Source organism: Acomys russatus, chromosome 27, assembly GCF_903995435.1.
Source record: "Acomys russatus chromosome 27, mAcoRus1.1, whole genome shotgun sequence".
NCBI lineage: Eukaryota > Metazoa > Chordata > Mammalia > Rodentia > Muridae > Acomys > Acomys russatus.
The window spans coordinates 58,754-80,057 of record NC_067163.1 but is presented as its reverse complement, the minus strand read 5'-3'; the positions used below and the strand labels follow the sequence as shown (position 1 = coordinate 80,057).

Sequence of the window (21,304 nt, the reverse complement as noted above, 5' to 3'; positions counted from 1 at the left end):
GGTGGGGTGAAGCTAGTACTGGCAGGTACACAGAGAGAGGCAGCATCAGGAGGAGCACCTGACTCACATGTGTTGTGGCTGCCTGGAACCAGGTAAGGAAGTGAACCAGAGGTCATTCCCCAGGAGGTGCTTGCAGAGGTACAGCAGGAGTGGGAGGAGAGGCCTTGCTCGAAAACTTAACTAATCATTTAGCCACAAGGTGGGGTAGGTAGTGAGAGAGAAGAAAGGATCTTCCAGAAACTATCCTCTAGCCAATTAAATCCAGTCAAAGCAATCTGGGGATGGATTTGGCAGCGCCAATTGTAAACCACCCATGGAAGAAAACACAAACAGAGCAACATAACACATAAAGAGGATATTCTTAGGACAGAAGTTATTACAACAAGGAGAATTAATCAGTTATCTGACATGGAAATGGCCCTGATCATGGCATTACCTCAATCATAGACAGAAGAGACAGTGTCCCCAAGCCCCCAACTGCTGGGCTCTGGGACTATTTTTGTTCTGCCTGGTGATCCAGTGGTGATAAAGAGGTCATCCTTCCTATGCAGAGTTGTTCTTCACAGACAGCTTCTGAGTGTGAGTAGTCGGATTTACCAAGCTGGTACAACTGGTGACACAGTCAAAGCCCCAGTCAATCTCAGAGGGATGCCCTGTTCAGCATCAGTACCATCAACTGTGAGCTCCATAGAAAACCAAGTCCTGCCCAGAGTCAGAATCTGCATTTCAACAATCCCCCTGAGGATCTTGAGCACACTGCATTCTAAGAAGCTGTTCTAAGTTATTTGTTTGTTTTAGTGTCTTTGTTTTCCTGTGGAAGACAGGTGGAAAGAGGGTTTCATTCTGAATCCATGATGGCCTTGAACTTCACATTCCATTCTTCATTCTCTTTAGTCCTGAGACTACAGACATGAGTTAGAACCCAGCCTATTCTATTGTTGGGTCTTAAACACTTGAGAATTGAATCATCTCTTCTCTGCCTATTTCTGGGTCTTCCTATATACCTAACTACAGTGTTCTGTACATCCATCACAAAAGTAACTACTTAATGCTTCCAATAATGTCTTAGAATCCTTCCCATTTCACACACACACACACACACACACACACACAATTTTAATTCCTGACTCTAAGCACAAAAAATTATACTTAGGTCACTTTGACCTAATCTAGAGTTCATACCTCTAAATCATTGTATTGTCTCTATCTATAATGTACTTTGTTGCCATGGCAATACATGCATAATTACATGCATAAATAGTTGAAGATGGCTCCATATGACAGAGTCTCTCCAGAGAAAACATTCTGTACCCTCAAGTGTTAATCATCCTCCATTAAGATTTCTTCCAAGCCCTAGAAGTTTCTGAAACACATATATGTTTTATGAACACCATAGTACATACAAGGAAGAGTGACCATGTGAGAGCTATTGTAAGAAAGCTGGAAAATCCAGTCAGTCTGTTGTCAATTTGTAATGTAGCTTGCTACAGAGTTATTGATTTTTGTTTTGTGTGTAATTTTCAAAGCTCTAATCCTTCCCACTATACTTAGGAATAATACACTTTCCTACACTTCAAGCCTTAGAATGTTCTGTACAATTCAGAGCTCAATTTAACTAAAGTTATTCCCAGAAAACATTCCTGGGATTAAACATTAACATGGCTATTTCTATGTGACACTGTTCATTATCATGCCAATAAATGATTAATTATAACTTTCTGTCTTGGCCAGTAGTTTTTATGAACTTTTATGATTCATTATTTGTGCTAGGTTGTAATCCAGCCTCTCGAAACTGACATACTAGCATTTATTGTTTTTTATTGCTTCTCCTACGTGGCTTTTGAAAGAGACACTAAGAACCATATGTTTAGAAAGGGTTTAAAAGTTTGACATGTTGAAGGTGTTATTCAGCTGGCAGTAGAGACAGAACCAGAGGACTGGTGCTTCTTTGGACTTGGCCGTTTACGCAGCACAGACAGTGATGGATAGCTCCTCTGTCTGTTCCCCAAACGCAACTCTCTGTGAAGGTGATTCCTGCCTACTACCTGAGAGCAACTACAATGCCACCCTCAGTACAGTGCTCAGTGCTGTGCTCACCACCCTTCTGGCCATGGTGATGTTTTCTATGGGATGCAACGTGGAAATCCAGAAGTTCCTAGGACACATAAAGCGGCCATGGGGTATCTTCGTGGGCTTCCTCTGTCAGTTTGGAATCATGCCTCTCACGGGCTTCATCTTGTCTGTGGCCTTTGGTATCCTTCCTCTACAGGCTGTGGTGGTGCTAATTATGGGTTGTTGCCCTGGTGGAACTGGCTCCAATATCCTGGCCTATTGGGTAGATGGAGACATGGACCTCAGGTAAGACAGAGACACCTGCAACTGCTGCAGTCAGCTGGAATTAAACTTAAAAACCTGTATCTTTTCCAACATCCATTTCATCTGCTGCACTGTCTAAATGTCTGACTAAGGAGTTAAATTAGAAGAATAAGTGCATCCATGTGCCTTTTGGGACAGCAGTTTTGCTGTTAGAAGTGGGGACTTTGATTTTGTGCCTGTGCATTTTTGTAGTTATCATTCTGAAACAAAATAGTAATTTAGATTTTAATTTGTATCTTTATTATTTTTAGTTAGCACATGAAGTAGTTGGTTTTGTGTGACATTTGTATATATATATATACACACACACACATATATATCATTATACTTTGTTCCTAATCATCTTTTATTACCATCCTAGTCCCCTTCTCCTTCCTGCTGGTCCACTTCCTATCCTGCTTCCATATCACATACATTCCATTATCTTCTCTGTTCTCTCCTTTCCTTTCAGCTTCCTACTCTGCCCTGATAGTTACCTCTCTGTCATCCCGTGTGTGTGTGTGTGTGTGTGTGTGTGTGTGTGTGTGTGTATCTATAGATTTAAATCAAGATCAGCCTCTGAAAGAAAGTCTTGATATGTATCTTTCAGTCTTTTATAGTCTGGATTATTATGCTTGCACTTTGAATTTTAATTTGATTAACAAGAAATTTATTGTTTCTGGGAAAACATTCAAAGTTTTTTCATTAAATAATTCTTCCCCAATCTACAAGCCATAACTGAGAAAGTCTTGTTGGAATTGAATAAGATGAACTTTTTGTGGATGACAAGGTGTTCTGAATGCAAATACAAGCTCAAATTTCTCATCAAATCTTAAACCCTATCAAAGAGCCTGTTCTTTGGACAAAATACTTCTTGGTTAAAAAGCTAATAAAGAATTCATAAATTCATTTTATCTCTGCTGAAATTAAAAGGAAAAACATTCTTCAGCAGTATTATTTAATTATACTAACTTCTTTATAAAATAAAGACAAAATTATTTCTCTGTTTTTCAACAGAATAATTTAAATATAATGTTTGTCCAATCCAACTTGGGCCAATTTGAACTAGCACTGGGTAGATAGGACTGGTGACTAACAGAAGCTAGAAAAATTTATAGGATTAATGTAGGAGTTCTGATGCTGAATGATGGATAGCCAAGTGTCATTTTCCTCCTCTCTTGTGAAAGACATACATTTCATCTAAGCCTTGAGCTGATCCAGAACCAGGTGTTTACTAAATAATGAACAACCTGCCATCAGCCGTGGCTGGTGAGCTGCTGGGAACTAGCCATCAACTCCCACCTGGTGCTATTTTCCTGATGCCTTAGAAAACAAAGAATATGCATTGTTCACTTTTGCATTGGGACATAGAATTACTGCCTAGCAACAGATATTCCTTCCCTTAAAGGAAAGACCTGTGAATGAGCACAGGATGGTAAGCACAATTGCTGTTTAGTTAATCTGTGAACCACAATATAGTAATCAGGACTCTTTAGGCTTCTGTGCCAATGACCTGCACACACACACACACACACACATACACACACACACACACACACACACACACACACACACACACACACACACACACACACACACACACAATCACAGAGTTTGAGTCCAGGAACTCATAACTCCCAGACTTCAGGGAATGATCCTGAAACCTACACTAAACGACTACTTATTATTTATATTTGTAAGTTTTAAATAATATAACCTTGTAACAGTACAACCTAATCCTGAACATAATGCATGTATTATTGCTAAACATAAGATCAGTTGTACATGGTACCATATTAATTCCCCTATACCACTTATTCTAAGGATAAGTCAATCAATAGTATAATGCAGAAGATATTACCATGATCTACCACAGTAATTATAATAGGCCTCTGACATAAAGAGATGGTAATGTTATAATGCAAAATAACATTAGGAGCTAGAGAAATATCTCAGGGGGGCTAAGAGTACTTTCTGTTTTTGTGTATGACCTAAGTATCACTCCCAGCACCCATATCTGGTGGATCACAGCTGTAAGTCCAGCTCTAGGGGATAGGATGACCTCTTTTGGCCTCTGTGGGCACCCATATACATACATGTATGCACACTCACACATAAACACATAAATAAATAAATAAATAAATAAATAAATAAATAAATAAATAAATAAAAACATTTTAAATGACATTACATGCTTGTGTTAGGAAAACAATGCTTAACATTTCTTTTTTTAAAAACGAAGTCTCAGCAACTAGGTAACAGGCCTCCAAGATTCCACTCTTCTGGGGAGAGTATTGGACAATGTAAGTCTCAGAATAATTTATATAGATGCAGCCCTCTCTACCATGAGGTTTCTATTCTGTATTCTCAGAACACTGCCTGTTCCATCTCATCTTCAACTCTAGGCATGTCAGATAAGAAGATAATTTGACACGTCGCCTTCACTACTAGAGCTAACAATGCAAAATGGTGCCAAAACAATTCCACTTGGCTTTAGTTTTCTTGAATGTGATCCCTGAAAGAAGAAACTATTTACCTGTTCCCCATTATATATTCTCAGAATTTCATGATCTCTAATTACTTAAAATAAATGCATAAATAAATAAAAATGGATTTTTAGCAGCAACTAGTATTTCAACTACTTATCTCATAACCTCCAGCCTAGGACACTGTTATTTCAACATCTGGTCAGTACACAGAAATTCTCAGCTAAGCTATGACATGGGTAGCATATGTACAATATATGTCAGGAAAAACTTAAGGGGGCCAAACACGTAATCTAGTGGTAACCAAGGCTTATGGGTCAGGGAAAACAGAGATTTCCTTTCTTCTTTGTGTTTGTACTCTGTCCCCACACAAAGGTAAATGAGTATATGATATCTCCATCTTTAGTTATCACCTCATCTGTACCATGCAATTTTTTTCCTTTATTTCCATTCCATTTTTTCAGCTTCATTTTCTCATTCATCCTTTCCTTAGTTTTCCCTCTCTTTTATTGTCATTTGCTTTCTATACTTATTACTTTTTAGGTTTCCTGTTTAGTGGCTTTTCCAACCATGACCTTTGTCTTTGGCCAAATATAACATATTTTATTTTCCACTTCGCTGTTCATTGATATTTTCAAGATCCATGACACTTTGGCTTGTCAAAGCAATGTCTCCTCTTTCAAACACATGCACATGTACACTCATCTCTTCTCTCCTACATGAGAACCAACCCAATTGCACTTGACTCTTTTATCCTCACTCCCAGTAAGCTAACTTTGTCACTTCCACAAAACAAAGCTGATTCTTATTTTACTAGCTAGTGTTTATTAGACATGGTGAGCTACCAAATATAGGGATAAATTCTTAAAGAAAATTGTGCTTTAACTCTCCAAATAATCTTAGGGTCTTCTGCACTGACAGATGAGAAAATTTGAGGTTTATAACCTTTGCCATGGTTACACAGTTGGTTACTGTCAATGTCAGATTTGGGATCCAGACAGACACTATCTACTGGACTCCTCTTAGCTCTAGACATTTGAGCATATTGTGTCTATTGCCTGCCTAGTCTACAGAGTCAGACACACTGCTGATGTTTCGAAGGTGGTGTTTTGCTTTTGATTGCAGTCTTTGTAGTTCCTTATCCTTGATTACACTCAATTCCTCAATACATGCCTTATCTTCACTTATGAAATTTTTTCCTCCATACACATAAAACCTTTTCAGTAGTTAATAGGCATACTTGAGAAGAATTAAAGCCAAATTGTATTTTAATTTTTGAATAAAGCAGATTTTTATCATTCCAATGTGATCTCTCAGAAGTATTTATATTTTCAACACCTATGTCCTTTATAGAACTTAAATTTTTCACATAAAATACAGTTTTGATTTGTGAAGTTATTGTTCTCCTTGTTTCTAAAAAAAACTTCTCCATGAACCATTTCAACATATTTTTTGGTTCTTCTTATTAGCTAAGATAGCAGCAACTTCTAGCCCTTTTCACTTATGCCTCAATATTTTATTCCCACAAAGCCTTTCATTTTTCAACTTTCATCTTTTCTCTCCCATAAAGTTTCACTACAAAATTTCTCAATTACAACTCAGTAATCAATATTAATAAAACAAATGAAACAAATAAATAACTGATTAAAGACACAATACAATTTCTTAAGTTGCACAATAATGTTCACACAAACTTTTACAAAGATATTTCAAAGTAAAACAAGAGAGAAAAATTCTGACTTCCTTATAATATCTGGTTTTGTAGATTAAAGTTAAAACTATTCTCATCTTCCTCTTTATCATGAGCTGACAAGGAATCCTGTTCCCCTGAATTGCCTCTTCACTCTGAGAATAAACTAAATGCCCAGCAACAAGGAGATTTTATTATGGAGCAGGTTAAGACAAAGAATGTCAGAACAATGAAAGAATAAAGAGGGATGCAAATTCCAGTGTACTAGTTACAAACAGGGTGATGTTAGTATGTAAAACAGCACATTTCATTATGCCTAAGCTCATACATTATTATTTGCTTTTGCTTCATTAAGATTAACTCCACCCCCCTGCAAAGAAAAGATTCACTTCCCAATGTCCTCCCGACACTTTTGTCCTGCCTCCTTATGCTTAGTCCTCCTCTACTTTCAGTTGTTATATGTCATTGTGTGACATTTTTCTGAGGAGATGTGAATAAACAGTTACTCACCATAGATAGGACACCAACAACAGAAACAAACAGATGATTATTCAAAAATCTAGGTTAAGGAACAAACAAATTTAGTTGGGGTTACAAGATAATTAGAGAAATGTTAATTACAGGAGCATGTACAATTCATGGCTAGCTACCCTACTACAGAAAATATGTCTCATCATCAAACAACCAATGGCTGTATAAATCCATGGAAGGTGCACAGTTCTGAGAGTTCACATACCCAGCCATGATAGAAAGTTAATAGGCCCAATCTTATACATGTTTCCTTCTGGTATTCACAGATGCTGATACTTCAAGAGGGAAATGGTTACATTGTGTCTAAGACTGTGTGTGTGTGTGTGTGTGTGTGTGTGTGTGTGTGTGTGTGTGTGTGTGTGTGTAAGACTATATATACATATATACATTGTGTCTAAAACTGTATGTATATGTATATACATAAACACACACATACATACACACACACACATACATACATATATATATATATATATATATATATATATATATAGAGAGAGAGAGAGAGAGAGAGAGAGAGAGAGAGAGAGAGAGAGAAAGTCAGACAGATAGACAGATGGACAGGGATGGTTTTATATGTTGGCAAGAGCATATGATATTAGTCTTTCACTTCTCCCTGCCATCAAAAAGTCTTTTAAATGCATTTTTGTTTATGAGACTGATGCCTTAAAAGCTGGACATCCTGCTTGACTAAATGTGTCTTTTGTATTCGTTTACTGTCATAGTATTTTAGCTCTATTGACATATTTTAATCATAATCTTTTAACTTAATTTTAAGGTTGTTCACTTAAAAATATTTCTAAAAGTAAAGACCCCTGATGGACTTTATTAATACCCATTATTTTTCCAAATTTATGCAAATTATTATCAGATGCATTGAGATAAAATCATTTATCTTCATGTACTTTGCTTACTACAGCAGTTATTTGTTGTGGAGGAGGGGAACATGTACAGTAATTATAACTTACTTTCCTTTTGGTACTGCTCTAGAAACCATACACCACTGGTTGGCTGTTTAATTCTTTTTAGTCTGTGAGTTAACAATGACAAAGAGAAGTCCAATGCATTGCTCAGACCCACAAAAAAAAAGGGACATCACATTCTACCAATCCAGTTTCAGCCTCCAGAGAACAAGTATTAAACCCCTCTGTTCTATAAGCAGAGAAGGTACCCTATGTCCAAATCATTTTGAAGAGGTCCAGGAAGAACCAGTGTTCAAAACTTTTCTATTCTCTGTCATAGTGCTAGAAATAGCATAATTTAATTTAAGAAATTCTTCCAGATAGAAAACCAAAATCTTCCTCCTCAGTCAGGCACTCTGTTGATTCAACAAGTAATGTTACATTAACTTGCCCAGGGAAGATGTGAACAACATCTACTTACCCTAGTAAGAGACAAGAGTAATTTCAGAATTGTTTTGATTTTAATTTCCCTAATGACTAAGGATCTTGATAATTTCTTTAGGTGTTTCTCAGCCATTGATATTCTTCTGTTGTGAATTCTGTGTTTAGCTCTATACCCCATTTCTTAATTGGATTATTTGGTTTGGTAATGTTTAATTTCTTGAGTTTATTGTTTATTTTGGATATTAGCCATTTGTCAGATGTAGGACTGGTGAAAATCTTTTCCAAGATTACATTATATACCCAAGAATGGCTAAGATTAAAAATCCAAGTGACAGCACATGGAGGCTTGAATATGGAGAAAGGGGAATACTCGTCCATTGCTGGTGGGAATGCAAACTTGTACACCCACTTGGAAATCGATCTGGTGATTTCTCAGAAAATTGGGAATAGTACTACCTCAAGACCCAGCTACTCCACTCCTGGGAATATACCAAAATGCTGCTTCACCATACAATAAGGACATTTGCTCAACTATGTTCATAGCAGCTTTATTAATAATAGTCGGAATCTGGAAACAACCTAGATAACCCTCAACTGAAGAATGGATTTTTAAAAACTGTGGTACGCTTACATAATGGAATACTTCTCAGCTATTAAAAACAAGAAAATATTGAAATTTGCAGGCAAACGAATGGAACTAAAAATGATCATCCTGAATGAGGTAGCCCAGACCCAGAAAGAAACACTTGGTATATACTCACTTATAATTGGATATTAGACACATACTACAGGATAACCACACTACAATACACAGATCTAAAGAAGCTAAATAACAAGGAAGACCCTTAAGAGAAGGAACAGAATGGGAGCCTATCATAGAGGTCCTCTGAAAGACTCCACCCAGCAGGGAAGAGAAGCAGATGCTGAGACTTACAGCCAAACTTTGGGGTGGATTTCAGGGATTCTAATGGAAGAGTTGGGGGATAGATAGAAGAACTTGGAGAGGACAGGAGCTCCACAAGAAGACCAATGGAGCCAACAAATCTGGGCCTGGGAGGGGGTGGGGCTACAGAGACTGATGCCACAACCAAGGACCATGCTTTGTGAGGCCCTAGATCCCCTGCTCAGATGGAGTCAATAGGTAACACAGTCTGGGGAGTAGGGACTACTTCAGACTTGAACTCTGGTGTCTACTCATTCCTCACTTACCCCTGGAGGCAGAGAATGAAAGCAGTCCAGATGAGACATGATAGGCTGGGGTCAGATGATAAAGGAGGAAGGTTCCTTCTTTCTGAGGACTAGAGGAGTGGGGAGGGAGGCTACAGGAGGGAGGGTCAGACTTGGAAGCTATGAGGGAGTGTGCTACAATCAGTATGTAAAATGAATAAGTTAAAATTTAAATTAAAAAAGAGAGACAAAACTAAGGATTTCACCCAAGTCCAACTTTGTGAACCAATGAGCTTATTGAACTTATTTACAAAGCACAGGGAAGAAGTCAGTCCTAGAAGTGTCAATAACCCCCAAACAGATACATCACCATAAAGTCCAACTGATAATGGTCAAAGTCCCACCTGAAATCAACCTTCCACTTCCTGTAGGAAATGAGTTTCAGACTGGAATCCTAGATGGGTTCCTTTGACCGTCCCCATGTCCTTGCTACGGGAAAGTGTCATCGTACTGTTCTGTTTATTTCATTGTCATAGCTACAAAGCCAAGGTCATTTCTACTCAGTGACAACCTGTTATGATAGATTACACTTGAAGGAAAAAGTTTTATGCAACAGTTCACAAGCCCATACTCCTGGTACCCCTTTCAATCATTATTTTTAAGCAACACTGACTACCCTCTATGATCTTTGAGAACAGATACTCAATGAAGGATGGTGCAGACTACATGAGAAGACACCAAGTTCAGGTGACCCTGCCAAAAGCTAGCCCCTGTAAAGTATAACCAATGTGTATTTCTACCATACAAACTCATGTGTGGTTGAGTCAATTGAAACTGAAAGAACATCTTCCCTAGAAAACACAGGTAGCCTCCTCAAGCTGTTTGTTTCATTCCAGTGTTAGCATGACCACTTGCTCCACACTGCTTGCCCTTGGAATGATGCCCCTTTGCCTCTTCATCTATACCAAGATGTGGGTCGACTCAGGAACAATTGTGATTCCCTATGATAGCATTGGTAAGTAATTTATCTGCAGGATGCTTCATATTACCCTTAAGCTCTCTACAAAAGTTCCAGCTAAGATCTCAAGTCAGGCTCTAAGCTCACACCTAAGCATCATTTCTTTTCAAACTAGGGCTAGACTTTTCCCCCCAAATATAATTTCTTTATGAATTGACCTTGGAACTTGTAAGAGTATGGATGCAACATAAATTCTAAAAGTTGATTTCATGAAGAGAAGCTAAATTTTCCTCAGTTCAAATTAACATGGAAAAGAAACAGCTTTAAAAATACAGCCTTAAGCCGGGCGTGGTGGCACACGCCTTTAATCTCAGCACTTGGGAGGCCGAGGCAGGCGGATCACCGTGAGTTCGAGGCCAGCCTGGTCTACAAAGTGAGTCCAGGGTGGCCAAGGCTACACAGAGAAACCCTGTCTCGAAAAACAACAACAACAACAACAAAAATACAGCCTTAACCTAGCAGTCTGGCTTGAGGATAATTAGGTTGCTGGCAGATGAGAGGCACCACTTTTCCTTTGATGAGTCTATAAAGGTAATGGATCTTTGTGCCTCACATTCAAATTGAAGAAACACACACGCACACGCAGAGAGAGAGAGAGAGAGAGAGACAGAGAGAGAGAGAGAGAGAGAGAGAGAGAGAGAGAGAGAGAGAGAGAAGAGAAACATGACATGATTTCAGGATTGTGGATGTCATGAGTATCAAAAAGGACATTCCTGAATGAAATATATTCTCCTTCCTCAACAGTGTGCCACATCTTGATACAAAAGTCAATTTAATGGTGTTCTCCATATTTTCATGTCCTAGAAGTCAAATTTGCTAGTTATGATTCTTCCTCTATTCATTTCAACTCCTACATGCTCCTCATTTTGAAGAAGTTTCTTTTAAGGTTTAGGAATAAAAGAAATGGCAGAAGATGAGTTAAATAGTTCTATCTGTTTGAAGGGTGAACAATATGGTAGGCATCTCAGAGAAGCTGTGGGCTAACTAAACAATTTTGATTGGAAATTATTCAGTGCCAAAACAAATCATTTAAGCCTTAAAATATTCTTCTTTTCTTATTCAGTCCCTTCTTTAAATGTTCCATGGGAGTATTTACAAATCCAAACTACTATGTGGGTGACTTTTACTATATAATTTAAGACAAATACTGTTGAGTTGGACTTTGTTTTGTAACAAAATATTACAGTGCAGTTCTGGATGTCCTGGAACTTGCTATGTAGACCAGGCTGTCCTCAAACTCAAAGTTCTGCCTGCCTCTGTCTCTTGAATTTTGTGACTAAAGGTGTCTGTCATGGTGCCAAGAAGAACAAATAAATTTTGAAAAAATGATAAAATGAGAAATGGATTGTACATCCATGGAGAATGACCTTATAAGAAGTCAAAAAAATGTAAGAATAGCAAAACAGAAAGTTAAAAATAAGGAAAACAAAAGGAGTTTTGAACACAAAAATTAATCTTTTGCTCATGTCTGCCTAAGCTGTTCTCCAAACTGACCTTTCTTTCTGTTTGTCTTTCTAGTCTTTTAATGAATACAAGATGAGCTGAGAGTCTCATGAAATGTTGTCATCACTTATAAATCAGGCTGTTGAGGGGTCATTATTCAATTTGCCCAATTTTACTGGGCAGCTGGTAATAGTAGTTACAGGAAGGTTCTCCAGCCTACCCTGCAGGACTGTGCCTCTGAGCAATTTCACATTGCTCAATGTGCCTCTCCCATTCTAACTGTGCTGCTGAACCCTGACAATGCTGACGTGTGCTGAAAATCAGCCCCTGTGCTGCTTGAGCCACTAAAGCTGAACTGTGTCAGCAGTGAGTGCCTGATGTCAACATTACTGTGCATATCACTACAGCATAGTGAAGCAGGCATCATTCTATCCAGTTGTATAAGGAAATCTAAGGAAGCCACATCTTTCAGTCCATGTTACCATCTTCTCATCCTTCCTCTTCTCCTTGACTTTCTTTCCCCCTCTTCCCACTATGTAGTCTTAAATAAAGAGTGCATATTATTTTGATATGTGTAAACATCTCTTTTTATATCTGTACAGACATGCATCTTACATATAGAGCAGGGACAATAAGTCAGTAAATTGAGAAGTCTGGAGAAGAGAGAGCCAGATCCCCCATCCACTGGAGAGCAAATATTATAGCACCTTCTCATCATGGGAAAGGCTCACACTGCTAGGTGTAAAGAAGAACCAGAATGGTCCTTGAAGTTACAACCTTCATTGGCTTTACCTTGCCCAGAGAGTAAATTCTTCTGCCATGGTCATTCCAAAGTCTTCTTCATGTTGCCCTGTTATCTTAGGCTCACCCAATATTGACAAACTATAGGTCAAATGAGCAAACCAGTTGTACCAAGACAATTTTAGTTCAAAGCCTAGAAACTTAATAAAATTTATGGTGTGGTCTAAAAATAAAAAAAGAGAATCTTTTCAAAATTTTGGATGCAGGAAAAATCAAAGGGATTTTCTAGAAGACTTGACCACTAAATCTACCTCTTTTCCGTAACTCTTCTTATACCCTTATCTCCGAGTATGAGCAGTCTTTATATATCTCATTGTCCTTTCTTCATTTTTCTTTATTTTCTCTTATCTTTCTCTTAGTTATTATTTTAATTCTGCTGAGCAATTTCGGAACAACAATAACTATTATACATTATCAGGAGAGCTAAGACACAGTTAAGAAATTGTTATAAGATTCATTTTAACTTACTAGGTATATGCTTTAAATCTACACTCTGTTAGCCAGACCTCTGTCAATCTATCCAACAGTTGCCAACATCTTCTCTCAGAATTTCATATTTAGTTTCACTTCCTCACACTACTTTAAAATAGTATTTGAAAAACAAACAGCACATGAGAAATCGAAGTCTCTAGTGCTCTGTTAAACAAAGGGACTATTGTCAAACAAGCATTAAATGTATAGAGATACAAATAGCATGTCTTGGGAAAGGCAGTAAACAAAGATCATGAAGTTGAAGTATGACTCTTTTATCTGGTTGGGTGGACGCTGAGCTACAAAGAATTATAATTATGTGAGAGGTCACTAGCTATATTATCTCATAGAAAGTTTAGGGCATGGTTTTTCATCTTGCTTTCCCACGTCTCTATCATGAATTTGAATAACTGAAATGAATTTTAACTAGAGAGTCTTAGCCTTCAAATTTTCTTTGGATATTAGTAAAGTTTTATATTTTATTCCATTTTAAAATTTATAAATCTTGTTTTCTACCAACTTGAAGTAATGGGCCAGTGTAAAATATCATCTAGCTACACTACAAGAGCATATACACACACAAGAGCATATACACACACAAGAACATATACACACACACACAAGAGCATATACACACACACACAAGAGCATATACACACACAAGAGCATATACACACACACACAAGAGCATATACACACACACACAAGAGCATATACACACACAAGAGCATATACACACACACACAAGAGCATATACACACACACACAAGAGCATATACACACACACAGAGCATATACACACACAAGAGCATATACACACACAAGAGCATATACACACACAAGAGCATATACACACATACACACACAAACTATGGGGAGATATTTTTCTAACAATATAAGTATCTAATAGACTGAAGAAGCAAAATTTTTGACAAATAGGATGAAAGTAGGTTGGTAATATAAGGAACTCTAAAATAGTCATCTCTGGATTTAAATAAATTACTTATATCACAATTTTTCTACCTGTTAGAAATGGGTGTGTATAGAAATATATATGTGGGTAAGTAAATTTGTGTGTGTGTATCTGTGTGCACTTAATTCTATATTCTGTTTTTAGCATTCAAGAAGGCAGACAGGGACCACTGATAAGCTTTTTCCAAGCCAATTACATTTTCTATTCCTTGGGTTAATGTTGTTTTCATCTTTATTAGGCATTTCTCTGGTTGCTCTTGTTATTCCTGTTTCAATTGGAATGTTTGTGAATCATAAGTGGCCTCAAAAAGCAAAGATCATACTTAAAGTAAGTACCTCATGCATGGGACAGACTGCACAACTCAGTGCTCTGCAGTAAGAACTAGAGTGAAATGGTCTTGCCATCTCCTCCGCTATGCTATTTTCATTCCATCTACCTTCTTGAATATTTGCCATGTCAGTCATAAAGTCCTTCCTTAGAAATGTCCTTTCTGAACCTATCTGAGGGGAAATTTTCCATTCATCATTTAAGCCACCAATTCAAGCATTACCAATTGGTTTTTGTCTATTCTCAAATGACCTTGCTGCTATATAGGCTGAGATTATGATATAAAATATATCTAGGCAGCTTTCTGAGAAGGAATAGCATATATTTCTCATACCTAGAACAACCTAGAACTCAGTGCTCAAAAAGTGGTAGATACTAGCTTGTGGGATATGAAGGAATAAGAGTTATTTTATAGGAAAAAACACAAAGTTCTCATCTCCAGATGATCTTAAGCTTAATAAAAAAAAGAAAATTAATCTGGAGAGATTGCTCAGACATTAGGAGTGTCTACCACTGTTACAAAGCACCCACATCAGGCTGTGCAAAACCACTGGCAACTCCAGCTCCAGGGGATCCAATGCCCTCTTCTGAACTATGTTGACCCCAACACTTATGTGCATATATGTACACGTGAACATACACATGGTAATAAAAAACCTGTTATAAAATAATGACAATGGCTTATGGTTAACATTATTTGACTTTTATTAAACTTTAATCTATTTCTTATGACTATAACAAGCATAAAATGTGACTTAGGCAAAATTTTATCCACAATAACAAGTGAAAATAAGTCAAAATTGAGAAAAACTCATGGTTTACTAAAGAGTATATGATAGAAAAAAAGAAATATTGAAAATATAGGTCTGCTAGAATCTAACTAGCATAGATTTTCTTCCTTTTGTGAAGAAGTACAGGCTTTTTGCAAGCTCATAAATCTTCCTTGGGCCAAATAAGTATGAACACATTTTCCTAGTGTTTTCTTAGTCTCTAGAACACAGGAGAAGCTTTTCTCTTCGCATGAAGCTCAAAGGACATAGAAAACTCTATCTCTTCTTTTTTCCCAAAGAAACATATTGCCCAACCTTTGAAGATCCCTAACAAACATCTCTGGACTCATTTTAACACACATAGGTTAACTTGTACCTTTTCTTCCAGGTTGGATCCATTGCAGGTGCAATTCTCATAGTGCTCATTGCTGTGGTTGGAGGAATACTGTACCAAAGTGCTTGGATCATAGAACCTAAACTGTGGATTGTAGGAACTATATTTCCTATAGCTGGATACAGCCTGGGGTTTTTCCTGGCTAGAATAGCTGGTCAACCCTGGTACAGGTATGAGGTTGAGATTAGTGGGATTGAGCATCTTAGTTTATAACAGCTGTTGTGATAGTATTCTGGGGTGCCATTATAAACCAACCACAGGAAATAGAGAAATGGCTCAGCAATTCAAAGTACAGGCTGCTTTTCCAGAGGACCCAAATTTTCTTCCCAGCATTCAAAAGCTGTCACAATCATCTGTAACTAGTGCAAGCATACCCAACACCGTTTTCTGGATTCCACAAGCCCCAGGCACACATGTGGCACATAAGCATATATGCAGACAAAATGTCCATTCGTGTAAATATTTAATTAAAAAATAAAATACTCCAAAGTGGGTCATTTTGGTAACAAAAAGGCACATGCTTACATTTCATGGGTCATAAATCATTAAGGCAGCATGGAGTTGGCTTCTTCTGAGGTCTGTGGAGGAGAATTTATTGTAAGTCTCTCGCTTTGGCTTTTAATGCCTATCTTCTCCTTGTATCTCATGACATTTTATTCCTTATGTGCATGATTCTGAGTTCAAATTAGCCCCCTTTATAAGTACAAGTCACATTAAATCACAGGCTACCCTAATGATCTCATCTTAACTAATTATATCTACAATAGCCCTGTTTACACTTAAGGTCACATTCTTAGATACTGAGGGTTAGATATAGGATGGCAACATTTGAATTTGGGTAAGAGACATACTCAACCCATAGGAGCTGAAAATATTGATGCCAAATTCAAAATCCTTCTCCTTAAATCACTATTTACAACATTTGAATAGCATCAGTTGTTCATAAATTATATAAATCTTCCATATGTAAAACTGGCGGCCTTTATCCTCAACTCCCTGATGTTTTTCTCCATTCGTCCCTATGCTATGAATTAAAGCCTTTCCTTTGCTATGTGCTTTTATTTAATAAGCATAGTAAGTTTCATGAAAATAGTCGATTTAGCCGTGTGTGTGTGTGTGTGTGTGTGTGTGTGTGTGTGTGTGTGTGTGTGTATTCACCAAATGGACTCATTATCCAAAAGTGATGAACACTAAAGTATACTTGTCATTATCTAAAAACATTTCTTTGCAAATGTCCACCTAAATCAATAGGCAAGCAGGAAATAGGGCATAGAAACAAGTATGAGTTTGCAGTTGAGAAAGAGATGAACAACCTTGAACAATGTGGGGCACATTATGCTTGAGCCAAGCAGACGCAAGCTTTATTCTACACCCACCATTCATTCACTGGAGTTAGTGTAACCTTGGGTTACACATTTACTTTATCTTAGTTCTCCTTACTGATGATTAAGAACATTAATTTTATCTTGAAGATTTATAATCAAGACTTAGTCAAAACAAAATTTATTTTAAAATAAATGTCCATGATAAACGCATGGCTTCTATATTTTCTGATCCCTGATCCTTTTTATATTTTTACTAAGGAAATAACTTGAATGGGTGAAATGAACCTCCTTTGTGATCTATGGAATGTTATTATAAATGATTCTACCTCTCACATTATAAATATATTGAAACTAGAGAAAAGACGCAGTAGTTAAGAGGATGTACTGCTCTTCCAAAGAAGCTGAGTTTTCATCTTAGCATCCATATTGGGTGGCTCACAACCACCTGTAAGTCCAGCTTCAGGGGCACCCAATGCCTCTGGTCACTATGTGCACCTGCACTCACATGCATATGCCCAGATGAGTATACAAGACTTAAGATAAAATAAAGCTTAAAACAATATATGATAGATTGCTTTTTATATTAATATACTTAGTCCGTGTAAACTTATATGTCAAAAAGCATACACTAAATATGCATGTTAAAAGCAGAGATAAAATCTAGGTACATGTTTTTAATCTCATCGATACAAAAACTGAAGCAAGAGGATTGTCACAAGTTAGAGGACAACCGACACTATACTGCATAGTGTGAGACCTATCCCAAAAGAAAAAATGAAAGAAAGAAAGAGGGGGGAGGAGGGAGGCAGGGAGAGAAGAGGGTGAGAACAGGAAAGGAAGAAAGGAAAGGGAAAGAAGGAAAACAAGAAAGAGGGAGAGAGGGGGAGGAGGAGGAGAGGAAAGGAAAAGGAAAAATAAAGTATGGAGAGATAGAGGAAAGGAAAGAACAGATAAAGAAAGGAAGAGAAACTAGGGAAGGAGAGGGGAAAGACAAAAGTGCAGCAGTCTGTGTGCATGCTCTCATTATACCTTCCCTTTGTGTTATATCATACTAAGCCAAATAACATGTAACGCCTTTACATCTTACTCTCAGGTGCCGAACAGTTGCCTTGGAAACTGGGTTGCAGAACACACAGCTGTGTTCTACTATTGTACAGCTCTCCTTCAGCCCTGAGGAACTCAACCTTGTCTTCACCTTCCCACTCATCTATACCGTTTTCCAGCTCGTCTTTGCAGCGATATTTTTAGGAAGTAAGGAATAATGCTAATAAAATTCTACTATGATGTTGCTTTTCGATAAATCCTGGATTTGATAAAAGCAGATTTTTTAAAGATTCTCCATTCCTGGCAATGAATTGTACAAATCAATTTGAAGAAAATGCATCCACGGAAGTCACTTATCATGACTTCATATATGCTGATGTAAAAATTATAATTTTATTATAAGTCTTGATGGGCCTTTTTAAAAAAGAAAGCAAAAGAGATGTATCTTTGCTGCTGACAGTCTCTTCCCCAGTAGTAAGAGAGGCATATTAACCTTTGAGAAACGTATTATTGTGCACCTTTCTAAGTGCCTCCAAGGAACTAGGTTTTGGTGATTTTCCCCCAAAGCTTTATCTTGATATGCTTTGTAAATAGGTTGTTTATCAGAAAAATGGCAAGCCACGTTATCATGCAAAAATCATAAGGTGAATGTATGTGTAAGTTCATGCATATCAATTTTAAAATCTATATAACTGAAGAAGAGTAAGCAAAGACATACCAGAGATAGTCCAGTTTTCCCCTATTTATTTATTTATTTATTTATTTATTTATTCTCTTTACAACATGATCCCAGCCCCGTCTCTCTTCTCCTCCCAGTCCTACTTTCATGCCTCCTCTCCCCAATCCTCGATTTCCTTCTTGGAGAAGAGGGAGCCCCCAAAGGGTATCAGCCCTCCCTGGTACCTCAGTCTGCAGCAGAACTAAGTACATCCTCTCCCGCTGGGGCCTGACAAGGCAGCCCAGTTAGGGGAAGGGGGTCCAGTGGCAGGCAACTGACTTGGAGACAGCCCCTACTCCCGTTGTTACGGAGCCTGCATGTTGAGCAAGCTTCATATCTGCTACATATGTGTAGGGGGTCTCGGTTCAGTCCTTGCATGCTCTTTGGTTAGTGGTCTCTGTGAGAATCCATGGGTCCAATAGCCTAATTTTTTTTCTTTTTTTGTTTTGTTTTGTTTTGTTTGTTTTGTTTTGTTTTTCACGACAGGGTTTCCTCTGTGTAATATTTCTAGCTGTCCTGGAATTCGCATTGTAGTTGAGGCTGGCCTCAAACTCACAGAGATCCACCTGCCTCCACCTACCAAGGGATGGGATTAAAGGCATGCTCCACTACTACCCAGCCATTTTTTCCTATTTCTTAATTTTACACTGTTATAGCATAATGTCATTCTACCTTATTTGGTCCACACCAGATGGCCTTCACCAAATTTGAACTTTTTCCTACCTTTGACTATCCAAAGCCTCATTTTAAAGGCTTATTTAAAACAGAGAAACTTCCTTTTAAAGTTTCATCATACATTAATAGAAAATTAAAAGTGAAAGTGCATAGCAAAAATACTGAAGATTAAGTTATGAAATGCACAGAGATAGTTTCTCTTATCTTTGCATTATTTTTCTCCCCAGCTCTAATATGCATCCATGTGCCTGTGGCTGCACATCACACTAGTATCTCAGTGATTTTCCCAAGCGGAGTCTCCTTTCCAGTACAAGAGTCTCATATCATGAACAACATCACATGGACCCATTAGAGGTCTGGCCTTGAGGAACTGTAGATAAATAGATGGCTTGAGGTTTCTGGTTATCTAGCCTAGCCTAACCAGTCATCAGTGAGTTTCAGGCCAGAGGAAAGCCACTGTCTCAACAAGCAAGAGAGATGGCTCTAGAGGAGCAGCACCCAGGTTGACGCCTCACCTCCACACTTATGCACATGCATAGAAATGCATCTGAATACACACATGTACCTGCATACAACATAACACACACATGTGCACATATTCATAAACACACATAAAAAATATTTTTAAAAAGAGTTGAGAAAAACTTGCACCATGGGAGAAAGAAAGTCTGATCAACAACAGAAAAGAATGGATGAAGACAAAATAGTAGGCATGTTATACTGACCCAAGTCTTTCCACAAGGGATTCTCATACCAAAGCCTTGGACATTGTACGCAAGCATACAGTATATTTAATAGAAGACTACCACATTATCTGGGATAGGACATATACAACATAAATTATTTTCTCCTTACTGTTCAGTACTATATACAGTCTGAAGCCATGAGAGCATCATGAACTCATGCCATACTGATGATTATAGAACTTTAAAAAAAAATGGTTTCTTACAATATATTCAGTTGGTTAAAAATACTAACTGCTTTCTGAGCTATATAATGCAATCATTGTTCAAAGTAATTTTTCAAGGTGTCATTCTGAAATTTATTTGACCTCCCTTGTATTGTTTTTTCCCCACAGTTTATGTCATATACAAGAAATACCATGGAAAAACTGATGCTGAGTTTGTAGAGAAAACAGACAGTGAAATGGACCCCAAGTTATCATTTCATGAGACAAACAAAGGATTTCAACCAGATGAGAAGTAGGCACTGAAGAGAAAAAAAAAGAAAACTTACAGAACAAAACTCAGTAAACTACAACTACAATTATTTCCTTCAGTGGAGTGATCAGCAGGAAAAAATGTTAAAAGTTAAATTCAAATTTTATTATTTTGGTATAAATGGACTGGCGATCCATTCTTTAGTGTGTAAATTTCTCAGTCATTTCTCAGTATCCACAAAAGACTGGATATCCCTTGGCATCAAATTCACAGAAGCTAAAGTTTCATTCATAAAATAGGAAAGGGTTTGCATTAATGTCCCATATACTTCAGATCTATACTAGCCTACTTAAAATATTTAATATGATGTAAATGCTATGTAGATAGTTGTTTCACTGTATAGTTTAGGAAATAATGTTTTTTTTAAGTCTGTGATATTCTATGTTCAGTATATACATCATTTTTCCAGATATTTTTGGCCATAGTTGGTTACAACCATAGATGTCAAACTTTTCCTTAGGAGGCCAAATACATGTGCATAGACTATATAAATAAATGATTGATAGACAGATAATAGGTAGGTAGGTAGATAGGTCAATAGATAGATGGT

General features: G+C 37.4%; 1 protein-coding gene across 1 annotated transcript; it reads left to right on the top strand.

Annotated features, from left to right (window-relative positions):
• Positions 1-1,981: 1,981 nt before the first annotated feature.
• On the top strand, positions 1,982-20,740 carry Slc10a2 (solute carrier family 10 member 2). Its single transcript, XM_051169883.1, has 6 exons — positions 1,982-2,358; positions 10,472-10,590; positions 14,520-14,608; positions 15,767-15,942; positions 18,191-18,348; positions 20,613-20,740. The coding sequence occupies exons 1-6, from the start codon at positions 1,982-1,984 to the stop codon at positions 20,738-20,740; spliced, it is 1,047 nt and encodes a 348-aa protein (XP_051025840.1).
• The last annotated feature ends 564 nt before the right edge of the window (positions 20,741-21,304 follow it).

Bases quoted from the DNA above. Each gene is read 5' to 3' on its own strand.
- Slc10a2 (XM_051169883.1), top strand. From the start codon at position 1,982: ATGGATAGCTCCTCTGTCTGTTCCCCAAACGCAACTCTCTGTGAAGGT. The intron at 2,359-10,471 runs GTAAGACAGAGA...GTTTCATTCCAG, and splicing joins GATGGAGACATGGACCTCAG to TGTTAGCATGACCACTTGCT. The intron at 18,349-20,612 runs GTAAGGAATAAT...TTTTCCCCACAG, and splicing joins TGCAGCGATATTTTTAGGAA to TTTATGTCATATACAAGAAA.